At 42.6% G+C, this 15,083-nt stretch overlaps 1 protein-coding gene across 1 annotated transcript; it reads right to left on the bottom strand.

Moving 5' to 3' along the window:
• Positions 1-391: 391 nt before the first annotated feature.
• Positions 392-14,721, bottom strand: gas6 (growth arrest-specific 6). Its single transcript, XM_080521128.1, has 15 exons — positions 14,288-14,721; positions 13,897-14,057; positions 11,340-11,364; positions 11,166-11,228; positions 8,580-8,702; positions 7,436-7,555; positions 6,615-6,737; positions 5,591-5,712; positions 5,127-5,245; positions 4,479-4,668; positions 4,237-4,401; positions 3,977-4,145; positions 3,604-3,746; positions 2,786-2,987; positions 392-2,460 (listed from the first exon to the last, which is right to left on the bottom strand). Exons 1-15 carry the CDS (start codon positions 14,361-14,363, stop codon positions 2,312-2,314), a joined length of 1,950 nt encoding a protein of 649 aa, XP_080377254.1. The 5' UTR covers positions 14,364-14,721; the 3' UTR covers positions 392-2,311.
• Between the last annotated feature and the right edge of the window lie 362 nt (positions 14,722-15,083).

Genomic DNA, 15,083 nt, shown 5'->3' with positions numbered 1-15,083 from the left:
ACTGCATGTTAGAGTCTGTAATCATTCGACAATGTTCACAAAACTAATGTGTTTGTTTGTTTGCTTTGAATAATAGAAACATTGACGTACGAACGCACTGGAGCAGGACAGGGTGGGCCAATAGAGATGAAGAGTTACGACAGCACACCTTCCAGTTTTAGTTGTTTCTCCGTGGCCTTCAAATTGTGCTCAACTTTGATCAGTTTGCAAATATTTTATCCTCAATACCAGAGGACCAAACAGGGACTGAATACACACAAGGATTTCTCAGAGTTCTAACACCAAATGTAATGTTTCAGAAAGTGAACGTTGCTGAACATGTATGTACCTGATACAGACATGAGAAGTTGATGTTTAACAGAACCACACAGAGCACGTTTGTTTTGAAAATACAGTTTTATTCTATAATGTTCATTTAGCTGCATTTATTTTTAAATAGGTTTTTCACTGTTGAGGAAAGTTAAAACACAAAAGGCAGACTTCTCTCAGCATCGTACACATACTGGCAGTTAAAAGTGAAAAAATAAAAACTAATGAGAAGTTCAAAATACAACACATATGAATAAAAAAAAACAAAAAACTGGTCAAGCACTATATTCTGGCATTCACTCATCAGAAAACTATAAAGTGAATAAAATGGAACGTAAAATAATACTGGAGCCCTTTTGGCATTCTCAATCACAATGCTCCTCTGACATTCTCTATTTTTTTATTGTATTTTGATTTGCTCAGCACCTATTAAATAAAATTAGTCCCTAAAGATCGATGCTACTTTGATCCCCGCTCTTAACTCTCTTTGTCTTTTGACTTCCACTTTTAGAGGAGAATCACACGTTAATGTCTCAAACATTTTCCGGGCGAACTTGAGAGACTCGGGATGTTTTCTCGGATCAACAGAAATGTGCACCTCAAAACCTCGGGGAACATAAGGTAGTGTTTGCTCTCTGTCTTTTATAAAGCATTGTACAGTCACATTATTTACATATTCAGTATATTACAGCGCACTCTTTTTTTATTCTCAGTAGCTCGTGTGGCGCGATCAATGCAGTGCTATTCTTTCTCTCTCTCTCTCTCCTTCTCTCCATGGTGGAGAGGGCCCCTTCCTGACTCCCTGTGCTCCTGTGGCTAATATCTACTGTCCTCCGGTTGTTGCATGGCAGGTCTCAACTGTGACTGGGTGATTCTGAGGGAACGAAGGGGCCTTCGTGTACAAATGGTGTCGGACGTTTGAGAATCTACGTGTCAGCCAGTTGCTTGAAACGACGGTAACACCTGACAAATGCACAGGTGGAAATGCATAGAGCAAGAAGTACAACATGTCATCGGGAGGAGAGACGTTTTGTGTTTGTGGGGTGTCTTACAGTACTGCACCTTTAAGAAATGATTCACCTGTTTGGGGGGGGGGAAACTGTGGACAGGTTTGGGTAAGTTGTTCTTTTGTAGGCACACGGCTGATTTTTAAGGTTGCAGGTAGACATGGAGCGCCTCTGTTGAAAATAACTTTATACCGCAGTCCATTTATACCTGCAACAATGTGCAAGGTTTTCTACAGAACACAAAGTTGTGCCTCGTAACACACCTACATGATGTGGTTAAGAAAACGATTCAGATGAGGACAAATAAAAATGCATCAGAGCCCCCAAGACCCAAGCACCTGGTCACACATTATGTGTGAGTGGGGGTAGCTGATGCACGACAGTTTATCTGGTCCCCATGGGTATTTCTTTTTAAACTGGATCCTGCCTGAACTGTTAACTTTTTTGGGGGGATCGTGGTCTTCAGGGGAAACCGATGGAGGCAACACGACGACACAGAGGTCAGTCTGCCTCCGAAAAACCCATCAGATTCATTTGAACATGGGATTCAAGGCGAAGTGGGCTGACCCCAGACCAGCCCTGTGACCTGGTTAAGGCCCTGTGTGTTCTTTTGGCCTTACAAAGCATTGATACATGGGCAGTTTTTGAGGCAATGTTGTGCAGCATGTAATCCCATATATTCTGCTTGGAACAGGCGATGTTACTTAACAAGTCATAATACTGACACTGCTGTGAAGATTTGTGCAAACACTTCTTAGCTGCAGCATCATCACAGCATTTAGACAAGAGGGGTTACCTGGGCTACCTGGGTTACGATATCACCTGGACCGGGAGGTCTGGTGTAGATTTTAGTTGTTTTTTTTTTTATACAATCCAATCTATGACTATGCCCCCCCCTGTTCAGATCTTCACTGTTCAGGCAATGACACCCACTCCCATTGCCTCAATGAACTGCGTATGGATCAGTTTTTCTGGTAGACTGAAAGCACCGGTCACTAGTGGGAGTCCAGCAGGGGGCAGGAGTGTGAGCGGATGTCGTTGTGTTTGTGGATGGCCTGGTCCAGGTCCAGAGACCATCCGTTGACACTGACCTCCATGCAGCCGCTGTAGGGCGCAGACACCAGCGTGGACACCAGCGAAACATCTGAGGGGAGGAAACAACACATGACTGTGGAGGTGTCGCAACTGTTACCTTACTTCAAAGTACAAACGCCATCAGTCACTGTGCCTGACGGTGTCGGACCGAGCACAAACAAATTAATTCACAGCCTGAACAATGTTAGTTTTCAGGAAAATATGACAAAAATAAGATACAAAATGCAAATCACTCTCTTTTCATATGTAGCAAGAGAGAAATCCAACCGTTTAAAAAACAAACTCTAGTTTCTCAAATTCTATACACGACTTTAATTACAGCTCTTGTTAAAACATTTTCTGCATGCTATCAATACAACAGATTGATCTCTCACCAGGGAGGCCTCCTATAAAGGTGCTAGACTGTGACAGGAGCTCGGTAGGAACTTCGGCGTCTTCACTTCGTCCTGGGTGGCCGTCGACCAGCAGGAGTGTTTGATTGCCTGAGATTGTCACCTGGATTTCGTGACTTTCGCCATCACAAAGGGGCGCGGGAGCGCTGGCGATGATGACATCACCTACACAGACCAAAATAAACTGGAGACACACAGAAAGTTTTGTTTGGATTTATTAAAAAACACAAACTGAGGATTGAGCTCTTATTCTGCAGGTTTGGCAAAAACAAAAATTAACAACCAAAAACTATTAGTATGATCACAGTTTGTGTGGTTTGTTTAGTGGAGTTTAAATGAAGCCATTTGAATGCTGGTATGGACCCGCCCAAAATATTTAAATCCTTCTCTGCTCCAAAAGAATGTCTGGAGTGGTTTGACTTAAAAAGTCTAAAAATACATCTGAAAAGGCCTGACATTATCACGGTCCATGGATGTTAAAATGAATAAATAAATAAATGAAAAATATCTAACCAAGGCTGTCCCAGGATTTGGATGAGCCATCTCCTTCCATGATGAAGGAACTCATTCTTTTCACTTCTGTGTATATTGTATATGATTATAATGAGTTAACAGCTGGTGAAATACATAAAAAAAATACAAGTAGAATAAGTATTCTGTCACGTTATGAAATAATTCAAAATGTTATCTGATGGTGAAATGTTATAAATGCTGCTGTGATAATAAAATGAACCAGACTAAAATAAAAGCCCATTTTCTCTGGTTTAGTCAAACAACCACACAAGAAGAAGATGACTCACATCTCGCCACTCATCAGCTGTAGGATGATAATCAGCCAGAGAGATAGAGAGAGGGACTCTGTCCTGGTGAACAAGAGCAAACAGCACTCCGATAGCAGAGGTCGGCCGTAGGGTCAGCTGGACACTGAGGTTCTGTGACTCTGCTGTTGTAACAAACAGGAAGAGGGAGTACTGTGGGTCATGAACTTGGATAAACAAACAGGGTTGAGCGACGAGGAGAGGATGAGTAAGTCGAGTGACAAAAGTCAATCCACAGTCATCAAAACAAATCTAAAATGGAAAAACTAGTTCAGGAAGGAGCAATCAGGCTAAGTTACATCAGGCTCAAATATGCAACAAACAACTCTCCCCCAAGTGCAAACGCCCACTGTACCATAGCTGATGTTGAAGAGAGCGAAGCCTGTGCCGGGGTAATACGCCCCCGGATCCTCGGTGCTGAAACACTGCATGTTCTCGTTGGACCGAATGGTTTCTTGTATGGAGGTGTCTTCACCCGTCAGCCAGCGCCACTCCTTCATACAGCCGTCCAGACGGGGATTCAACTGTCAAGTAGATAGTTAAATATGTTTAAAAAAAAAAAAAAAAAAAGTGTGAACTTCAATTATAGAACTGTTACAATACAAAAACAACAACCTTATTGACTAAGCCGTCCTCTTTGAAAGGAACGCCTCCTACGGTCAGGTTGAGTTCATGCATGCCCTTCTGCAGTGTGAAGAGGTCACCGTTGACGGCGATCTTCATCACGGCCTCCCTGTCAATCTTAATCACGAGACTGCGGCCCTGCTCTTCCACTGAGATCTGCAATAAAAACACAAGTTTTAGGAGGGTTTTCAGCTATTATCACCTGCATTGCTGCCCGTGACTCAAACTCCAACCTTTCTCCACTGGCCGTCATTGACATTAGGACCGCTGCTAGTGACCCTACTGACTGTGCCGTACTTCAGCTGCAGCTCCAGCTTCCCATGGTGCATTGCCAGCACAATCCAGGAGCTGTTTAGGTGACCTCCAGCGAAAAAGATCACCCCCTCATTGTCGTAGGTGCGGAAGTCAAACTCCGCTGAAAAGCTAGGGTTTAGAGAGCAGTGAAAGTGGAAACAAAGGAAAAGTGGAAAAAAAGTGAGATGGTGGAGAAAAACAGAAAATGCCTTTTAATGACCTACTTAATTCTGTTTTGCCTTGAACACAACAGGTGGCAAATTTCTCTGTCATCGTGCTGAGTCATTCTTAACACAAACAAGGAAGAAGAAATAAATCAGCTGAATATGTTTTGTCACTCGACACCACCAGTGCAAAGTAATGGCTCTATAACAGGCAATAGAGCACAAATCAGTGGTGCTTTGTTACTGTAGGTTCCAGAAAGCAATCAGGCCAAAGATCCAATACATTTTTAGTTTTCAATGAAAGAGTACCCGACCCAAAAGCCTTCTCACCAAAACATGGAACTCAGATAACTAAAGTATACACACTTCAGGAGGACATTTCAGCAGTGTTAGAGAATTGAAAGCGAGGAAGTATTTTCTCACCCCGTCTGAATCCTGCGGCGAAAGCGCAGCCTCACCACCGGCACGCCGCTGAACATGCGTCCCAGGTAAAGAGACCGAGAGTTCCTCTTAAGGGACGGTGACATACATGGAGTTATAGGCTGGAAGAGAGAGAGAGAAAAAAAACAATAAAACATTCTCTATACATCCATAAAATGCAATTTATCAACTGTTTATCATACCTAATAGCTAATAAAATGCAATAAACCCTATGTCTTACCCATGAGTAATAGATTTTTAATGTTGCATAGCAATTTATATTAATTACAGTGTAATTAAATATATTTACGAGCATCCTTAAGGGCCTTTAATTGTGGATGTCCAAAATTTAAATTGATGCTTTTTAAGAGGCCTTCATAAATCCTGATCAAAATGGTTGAAAAGAAGAAGAAAGCAGGTTAAATGTTAAAACATCTGGTAAATATTCGTTAGCAAATGTATTTCACCTTACAGCTCCTGAGGTCCTTTCCCAGCTTCAAGCGCCGCCGGCCATCACAGAAACAACGGAAACTCCCCGGAGTGTTCAAACACTCCTCTTCACACACACCTGTCTCACACTCATCCACATCTGAAGAGTGATAGACCAGGTTGGGCGAATCAAAGAGAGGGAGAGATTATGGTGATGACTGGGTGCAGAGAAGCAGATGCTTGGTGAGGACATCAAACTCACATCAGTAAAGGAATTACTCAAAACATGAACTTTTAAGAAATAAGAAAATAAAACAACAACACAAGGACGTATTCAAAAACAGATGTTCTCCCGGGTCAACATATTCAGGAATGCAAACAACACTCGAGTGGAGTAGTCCTGATGTTGACTGGGTGGCTTCTCATTCAATATATAACCTTAGATGGCCATGAGGACGCTGGTTATAATAAACATCTTGGAGGAGGGGCACGGAGGTTATGAAAAATCTGGTTCCCGCTATAGCACAAAACACAAGAGAGCAACGTTTCCAATAGATGTCATATTGTGATTATTTTATCTTACAGTGTTGTTGTTTCAAATTCCAAGATAAGATAATCTTGTTCAAGCTGCTTTTTCCTGTTATTTGGGGACATGTTTTTTTTTTCTGGCACGTCTGACTTTGGTGCACTTTAGTTGGGAGTAAACAAAAAGTTGGAAACCTTGTACTCTTGTGGAACAGATTTTTTTGGAAACCGTATCTGTCACAATCTTGTTTAATCTCACTCATTCTGCCAGAATACGACCAATAAAGGTCTAATGTGTGTCACAAAATTTGAAAATAACTTGAGATGGAGTGGACAGCAGTAGATTTGACCTGTTACCTAGTTGCACAGATTTTCTGCAAATGTCTGCATTCCTTTGTTGACCCCGAGACACAGCTGCATCGAGTCCTGCTGAGGCTGAAGTAGCAAACTGCAGCCTCTACTCTTGAGAGATGAGGTGTTCCGGTCTTTCTGTGCGAGTACATCTGTTTTATTGCACGCGATTCCACACACACTTACCGACGCAGGTTTTCGTTTCGTTGTCGTAGACATAGCCGACATCGCATAAGCAATCGTAGCCGCCCTCCTTATTCTCACATCGTGCTGTTCCACACACGTCTGCGTCCTCACACTCATTCACATCTGAAAGACAAAACCACATGTGTTCGACTCTGCAGGACCAGGTGTCCAGAACATTGAACTGAGGTAAGATTTACAACTGGACAGACGGAGAACACCTAAGGGCTTTAAAACAATAACACCCCGCTCCTCAACTGGTCTAATTTAAGAAAACAGAAACAGGTAATTTCAGCAGAGTCAAACATAACCCCAAACATCTCCCAAAAGAGAAACGAGAAAAGAATGGATGGGCTGTTTCAGACTGTTTGACAACAACACATTTTGTACAAACAGAATCTGCTCCTTGTAGCACTTTACTGACACCAGATCTCATTTTGCAATAAAACAAATATTTAAAGGGACAAATTTAAGTACATCAACTCAGGTGGAACTTCTAATATACCCAATGCAGCTTTGGCAGGTGGGTAATGTAGGATTATGGTTAGAGATTTAAAACAATCGAGTTTTGGAGGAAGCTATGTGAAAACATTTGAGACTAAAGTAAAACGACATAACCACTGAATTATGATTCGCAACTCAACTGCATAATCACAATCCATGTCATTCATTTATAAATATTTACATAGTAAGTTTGCAGATCAATTTTTTTGTATTTAAAACTGAATTACCAATTGTTGACATATAAACTCAAGCAAATGTTTATGTACGGCTGCAGCACCGACAGGATAGTTAGAATGGTGGATCTGTGGTTTGTGGCTTACCATTACACATGTGGCGTCCGACCAGCATGTAGCCCTGGTGACAAGAGCAGCGGTAACTGCCCAGAGTGTTGTTGCACTGGTGGTAACACCCTCCATTTCTCTTGCTGCACTCATCGACATCTGCGAGTAGGAAGACAGACAGTTGACATAAGCTCAGGAAAAAAATAATCATAGGCGTCACGTGGAGAAAAAAGTTGTCCGGTTCGTGTTGAGGATTCACATTTCATGTCAAGACAAGGGAGTGTTTATTTCTCACTAAATGCTGGATTCTGAATGGACTGGAATACAGTGAATTTCCACTTTGATGCACTTCTCTTACTCAGATGTTCTGTGAACGACGTGCTTTATAATACACCCATTAAACAACTGAGACACTGTGACACTATGTGTCGGGAGTGTTTCAGCTGGGTGTTTAGGAGCGCGGTCGTCAAGTGGAAAAGGCTCAGTCCGACTCAAACGGAATCTGTTTTGGTTTCCTCTCGCAGTAAGGTGGCAGGATGAGTCACAGTGGAAATGTGTGGAAGGGTGGCTGTGCCATAAATTAGACAAACTTATTCCCCTCTCCCGAACAGCGCGTTTTAACTCACGTGTGCTATCCAGGTCCTGCTTATACATTTTATATTTTCTTCAATCTCTTCCTAATGTTGTTTTCATAGTGGAAGCGGCCCTCCCTCCAGATCTATACATAGTAACAAGCTGTGACCTCTGGAGAGAGATGGATTCCAGTTGTGGACTCTGTGACTCTTGTTCCCGCACATGCAGTTCATATTGACGTGACAGCAACATTCACACATCATTAATAATACCAGCAGCAGCATATGAAGATGCATGGCATCAATAACATTTTAAGGTAAAATTTAGTTTTGTGAGGTCAATTTACTTCTAGCATGACAGAGATTATTTAAATAGATCCCCCCCCCCCCCCCCAAGTATAGAAATCTGTATTGAAAGTGAAGGAGAACCAGGACTTTCTGTTAGTGACATCGGATGACTTGGCTGTCGGCATCAAGGTCACAAAGATGACATCTGCCCAGAGATGCTTGGTATGACGCTGAATGACAGTGCACAAATTTAACCTCTGCTAAGCTTTCACCACACAATGTGCAACACTTCATTTCTGCTCACACCACACTGATGACTTTACCTTTCTCACATCGGGCTCCAGTCCAGCCTGTAAAACAGTGACATACGAAGTCCCCCTTTTTGTCCTCGCAGCGGACTGTACCTCTGGCAAAACAGGGAGGAGGAGAGCACTGGTCCGGAATATCTTTAAAAATGAAACAAGAGCAAACACAGGCACAGAAAAGTCAATGTCAGTTTATACGTAACTAGGTCTGTTGAAGCCATATGAATACGATGAATGTAACTGTAGAGTTCATAGAAGGCAAAGGAAGGGCATCTCTCATGTTCTGCACATCAGGAATTCAGTATAAATAGCCCAATGCTGGCTAAGCTTTCCTTCCGGAGATGCCATAATTCATTCCTTTACTGCATACCTGTCCTCCGTCTTTCAAGAAGAAACAACATCAGAACATTTAACGTTTGCTTGATTTGTTTTTCTTGGGAATAGTTTCACTTCAAGCTTGTGCGAGCGTGTGTGAATCTTTTCTCCCCCAATTCGGTTTCCTTTTTCTCGCTGTGGAGTCTGAGTGCTCAACAAGTCTGGGCATGTTAGCAGGAGTTCACTTCAGAGACAAACAGAAAAGGACAGTGCCTGGAGAAAATAAGAGGAGCGAGAGAGCGATAAGTTCACATCTGGCTCTGTTGAAGAGTTATTTCTGTTCAAAGGGTCGTTTTTTCCCTCTGCACTGGTGCACGTCTGGGATTTGATGAATTATTGGGTTTCTCCATGTCTCATTAGAAGCACTTGAACTGAAAAAAAAAAAAAATATATATATATATATATATATATATATATACTTTACAAAACTGGCTCAAGTTAATCTGATTAAATAAACTTTAAATATGATCAAGTAGAACAACATATTTAGTATAATACTTTATTCTTTAAATCCTTTTCCTGAAGGCAGCATGTCCAGTGAAACAAAAATGCTATTATCTGCATGGAATACGATGTCAAAATGTGTATAAATACCTTCAATTTTAAATTGTAGGCCCTACAAATGGTCAGGTTAAGCAAACAGCTTCTGAGATATCCCTTTAAAAAGATCAGTCTGACAAATTATTACACAATTATATGATTTCCCGCAAAGGGATGAGCTCAATAATTTTTCAATCTCAAGTGAGTCAACTAAATATCCTGGGAGAGTGGAAAATAGGTTAAGACATGCACGTTGCACAATCAGATTCAATTATATTTCACTTAATTAACCTAATTCCACCTAAACTGACTCATGAACATTTACAGTACTTGCTCTTAAATGCACTAATAAAGTTTACTACGTCAATGACCAAACTGATTAGGTGTCGGCTACGTCACTGCATTTGTAAAAATATTACTTTAGATTAAATTCAACATGCACAAAACACACAAATCCAAACAAAAATGTGCTGATACAGCTTGACAATATTCCACTGTCATCTACTTCAGTGACCTCCAAGTAAAAAATGTAATTAGCAACAAGCATCCCCTGAAAAAAATTGTTTCCAGTCTCAGGGGGTACAGGACTGAAACAGTGTCAGTCTTCAATAAAGTCAGCTTGACTCAGTTCTGTCTCCTGTATTTCAGTTAAACACATTGGCACAAGCCTCACTTGTTTCCTTTGCTTTAGAATTTGGCAATCCCTCAACAGCAAGTAAAACACTGTGGTGTCTTCAAAACTTAAGTAATTCCATTGACATCCAATGTGTCCTACAGATCGGCAAAACCTTTTATACATCTATATTTAACTTTCTTCCTGCTGGCATGTTTCCCGAATGCTTCACAGTGCGGATTAATGAAGCAGGTGAATCAGAAGTGGCACCATCTGCTGTATATAATATGCCATGTTTCTAATTCATCCTGGCTGTAATATTGTATAAATGCAACAAACGGCACATTATAGTTTGCTTCGATAATACAAACTACTAAAATGCACAGAGATGTTGACACGGAGAGTGTGTGATTAAGAGGGATGGTGCACCATCAGCTGATGAAAAACCAAGTGCCGTATCTTTAAGTGCCACGATGCTGCAGCTGAGTCATGAAACACCCCCACCCCCCCTCCCCCCCCACCCCTTGAAATCGCTCGGTCCAATAGCAGCAAAGCCGGGTGGTCCAAGGCTCCTGTATTCTGATGCAGCAGAAATCCTCTGCTCCACTCACGTCAGATTTTTACTCCCGCGTCACTCCTCTACCAAGTCAAACTCACGAAGAAGCTGGTGCATTCAACCAGAGAGCGAGTGAGTATCTGACGACAAAAGGGGTGTGTCATCCATTCACCAATGTGCAGCATCACTGTGAGAAAGTGCTGCAATGCTACTGTGCGTATATACCTGAGCTCACGCACATATAGTACACTCACTGCTTTACAGTCACAGAATCTGTGGGTCAGGCAACAAAGCCGGCCAAGTAGTATGAAGAAATCTAAAGTCATCTTTCCTTTTAAAATGTATGCCAAGAGAGAGTGCACACCCGAGTGTGACTATGTTGCAGAGCAGTGATACTGCAGTGCAGCATGACCTCTCTCTGAGTGTAGTAATAGTTGCACAGAGAAAAAAGCCATAAAAGCAGGAGTGACAGCTTTTGAAAAAGTGACAATGAAGGATTACAGCATGTATCAACACTTACTGTGGACACACGTGAGCAGATCTGGATTTTTCTTTTCAGGCTCTCCAAACCTCTCTATGCAAGCTGGACAGAGGGAAAAATAAATGAAAATGAACAGACAATAAACATGAAATCAGTCAATAGGGCTGCAGTGAGGAGGACAGCTGAACAGTTTTAGGATGGATGATACCTTACCTAAATACTTGGGATAGAAGTAGTCCTGAATCAGGAAGATGAGATGGGGAAAAAACAAACAAGGTCAAAGTTAAAAGGCACATGAACAGAAATCTAAACAGGAAAAGATCATTTAAACAAATGCCTACAATTACTGTTGGGGAGTTTCAGTTAATTGCTTTATTGGCTGCATGATGTGTGTAGTCCCACTCATGTGTAGGAAAAGCAAATCATAAACAATCATTAAATGTGGCATTTGTCCATGTCTGTGTGGGTGTGAAGCTCTGTAATCTGCTCTGCTCTGTCTGATGGGTGCAGCTCTTTGCCAGGGGCTTCTGAAGAATTCTCTGCATTCCTGATGGCAGCAGCATCCCTGAAGCCTCTGAGCTGCAGCAATCTTCCACATGTAGGTCAGAACTTGATGAAATGTTACTGAAAAGGTAGCACAGAGACCGAAGTGACGAACACACAGAGGCAAAGCCCCAACTAAAACTGCATAGTATAATCCCCGACTACCACCCTGAGTGATTGGGTGACAGATTTGTTAAAGGTGAGGCACGCTAAGCTGAAACATGATGCCAAGAGGTATGGGTTTACCCTCTGCCTGCGTGGAAATGCCAACTTATAAATCAAAGAAAAGAAACTTAGAAAATCTTTGTATTACATGTGATCTGTCATACAGAGATTTTCTAAGAGGTCTTAGGAACACCCCGGCCTCTCCCTCTCCCTCTGCAGACTCAAAAAGCTGCAGCAGTAGAAAATGCAGAGTCAGAGAAGAGCACTTTCTGAATAAATAATGCAGCTATGAATGAGACAGAGGTTTCATGTGATGACACTATAAGAAAACTACAAGCCAAAGATTACCATTATGCCCGTGGTGCACGTTTATCTAATTCAGACATTGCCTGACTTCACCTTTTCCTCTGAACCCAGCTCAAGTTCATTTTAATCCTGCCTCCATCAGGCCTCCTTCATCTGTCCACTGGACTAATCTTACAAGTAAATCTCTGAGTCATTGATTGCCTCATTCACCCCATTCCTTCTACAAGTCATGGGATCAACTGTTGACAAGGCCAACGTGAGCATTGTTATTCTGAAAACTGTGTCCAAATAGAGTTGAAACCTTTCAATCAAAGCTCTTTGACTTTAATATCAAACCATCAAAACTGAAAACTTAAAAAAATCCAAATTATTCAACACTGCCATGACACAATTGTTGCTGGTCCATAAGGCAGTAGCTCAAGAGTGTTCCAAACAAAGAATGCCCCACGATAACTCATCTCATATGCAATGGGTCTATATTCCACCTTTTCTGACACATCAGGTTCTAACTGGAGCTTGTCTGCATATTCAGCACATGTGGTGCATATTCAACAGGCTTATGTGTTCACATGGATGGAAAGGCGGATCTGTGCATTCACAATCGCAGATTGGAAAATAATCTGCTGCAAATATTCCACCTGAGCACACAGTGCTAAATGTCAAACGGGCAAAGAGGGAGGGTGTCTGTAAGACAGATTACTGAGGTAATGTGCATGAATGTGTTGAATGAAGCACACAAGTGACCGAAGAGACCAATCAGAGCACGAGGGGGTTGGTTTGCTTCACTCACATGTGTGTATGCATATGTAACTCTAAGCATGTGCAACAAAGAGCGAGGATTTACAAGGGAACGTGCCAAAGCCACGCTACCTAATTGGTAGTGCAGATGGTGAGAAGCAAAATGAAGAAGAAAAAAAAACATCCAGGTGTTTCCAACATCTGGCAACAACCACAGCCAAGCAGAAGTCAAATTTTAGACAATACAAACACAAAGTGTCTTGACACCAGATAGCCATAACATTCTGAATACTGCTAGTTAATAACACTGATCAAGGCACCTGTTTGTGGGTGGCAGCAAGTGAACATCTTGTCCTCAAACTCAATGTGTTAGAAACAGTAAAAACAAGCAACTGTGGGGATATCAGCAAGTTTGACAAGGGCCAAACTGTGACGGTGAGATGACTGGGTCTAAGCATCTCCAACACTGCAGCTCTTGTGGGGTGTGCCCAGTCTGCAGAGTTTATCGAAAGACATGAACCAGTTGGAGTCCCAAGTGGTCACAGCTCACTGATGCACATGGCCAACTTCATGCAAACACAGAATACACATTTACATATCAATATTAGAAAGATGGTTCTCGTTGATCAGTGCGAATATATGAAAAGGAGTGTCATCACAAAAACTGGATTTCATGTACTGAAGCTTAGTCACGCTGACTCAATGTCTGTGACAAAAAAAACAAAAGAAGAGGCATGTTCTTCACATGGGATTATCATTATCTGTACTGACAGCGATCAGTATGTATTGGGGCATGAACACCAGCAGCTCCAGACTATGAATCATTAGTCTGGTTGTCACTTTCCCGTCAATTTGCAGTCAATATGATGTAAACAAGGAGACCTTACAAAAAAAGTTTGAGGCTGTGATCGAGCTGGTGTGCTGCGTTGACTCACACACTGCAGTGCTCAAGCACAAGACTGCTGCATAATAGAAACCCACGACTCTCTGCTCTGCACCTTGACCGTGAAACACTCACCGTCTCTGGGTCGTTCTCAAACACTTCTCTGGCCTCCTCCTTGGTGCACCTCTCCTCCACGCACTCCCTCTCCAAATGCCCTTGCTTCGTCTCCTCGAAAACTTGATTCGCCCTCCGGTGCCTGCTCAGAAACTGGCTCGCCTCTCGGGGAGACAATATAACTGAGGGAGTATAAAAAAAAAAAAAAAAATTAACCTACACAGAAATAGAAAAGGTCAACCAAGTATGGAGTTGGGCAATATTTCTGGGGGAGAAATAAAAAAAGAAAGAAACGTTGCGAAACAAGCACCGTCACTATAAGTGAGCCTCGGCTCATCATCAGCCACAACTTAAATGTCAGCGCGGACTTAGCGCGCTAGCGTTAGCCGCCTAGCACGTAATGTTTACTTACTGCCGTGCGACCAGCGGACCAGCAGCAGGATTAGCAGGGCAGCCGGTGAGAGCCACTCCGTCGGGGTCAGCCGCATTATTCAACCGCTGCGTGTTTTAGCGCCTGAGAGCTTGAGAAACTTTCTCCGGTGCGTCCTCGTCCCACCTCCTCCTCCGTTCGCAGCCGCTGAACGTCTGTGCGAAAACGCTGCAGGTATTCAGGTATACGAGCTCCGACCGTTTGGCCGTTAAACGTCTCAGTCGCGAGCGCAACCCCTCAGTCGCGAGCGCAACCCCGCAGCCGCCGCCGCACACAGTTCAACACGAACCCGGACCTCTTTCTCTCTTCCTCCGCGGTCACTTCGTCCCCATTGCGGTGGAGCTACCGTGGACTTTTATTTATCTGGCGGTGCGCGGAGAAATACTGCTGCTGGTTCAGGAGTTGGTGTTGCTCTGCCGAAGTGCAGCCCGGAGTTTGTAATGATGCAGCCCTCCAGACACCTCTTCTTCATCCCTCCTCCTCCTAGTGCGCGCGCGTGTGTGTGTGTGTGTGTGTGTGTGTGTGTGTGTGTGTGTGTGTGTGAGAGAGAGAGAGCGCGCGCGCAAGCACACTAGAAAAAAAGCCCTTTAACGTTAATTTGATTGTTGCACAAGTGCATAGCAAGTTATTTTGCTGTATTGGATGCAGTTTTAAAGGCAAATTACTTGTGCAAATGAAACAGGAGAAATGTGGGAGTCGGAGAAAAGAAGAAAAGAAATCCTGACAAAATGAAATAATCTGAGGGAATTAAATATGTAATAATAATATTGTAATAATA

Source organism: Blennius ocellaris (assembly GCF_963422515.1).
Source record: "Blennius ocellaris genome assembly, chromosome: 1".
Lineage (NCBI taxonomy): Eukaryota > Metazoa > Chordata > Actinopteri > Blenniiformes > Blenniidae > Blennius > Blennius ocellaris.
This window is presented reverse-complemented; position numbering and strand designations above follow the sequence as displayed.

Coding starts and splice junctions, on each gene's coding strand:
- gas6 (XM_080521128.1), bottom strand. CDS start 14,363: ATGCGGCTGACCCCGACGGAGTGGCTCTCACCGGCTGCCCTGCTAATC. Junction 11,365..13,896: donor TTGAGAACGACCCAGAGACG/GTGAGTGTTTCA, acceptor TTCCTGATTCAG/GACTACTTCTATCCCAAGTA. Junction 3,747..3,976: donor TCTCTTCAACATCAGCTATG/GTACAGTGGGCG, acceptor TTGTTACAACAG/CAGAGTCACAGAACCTCAGT.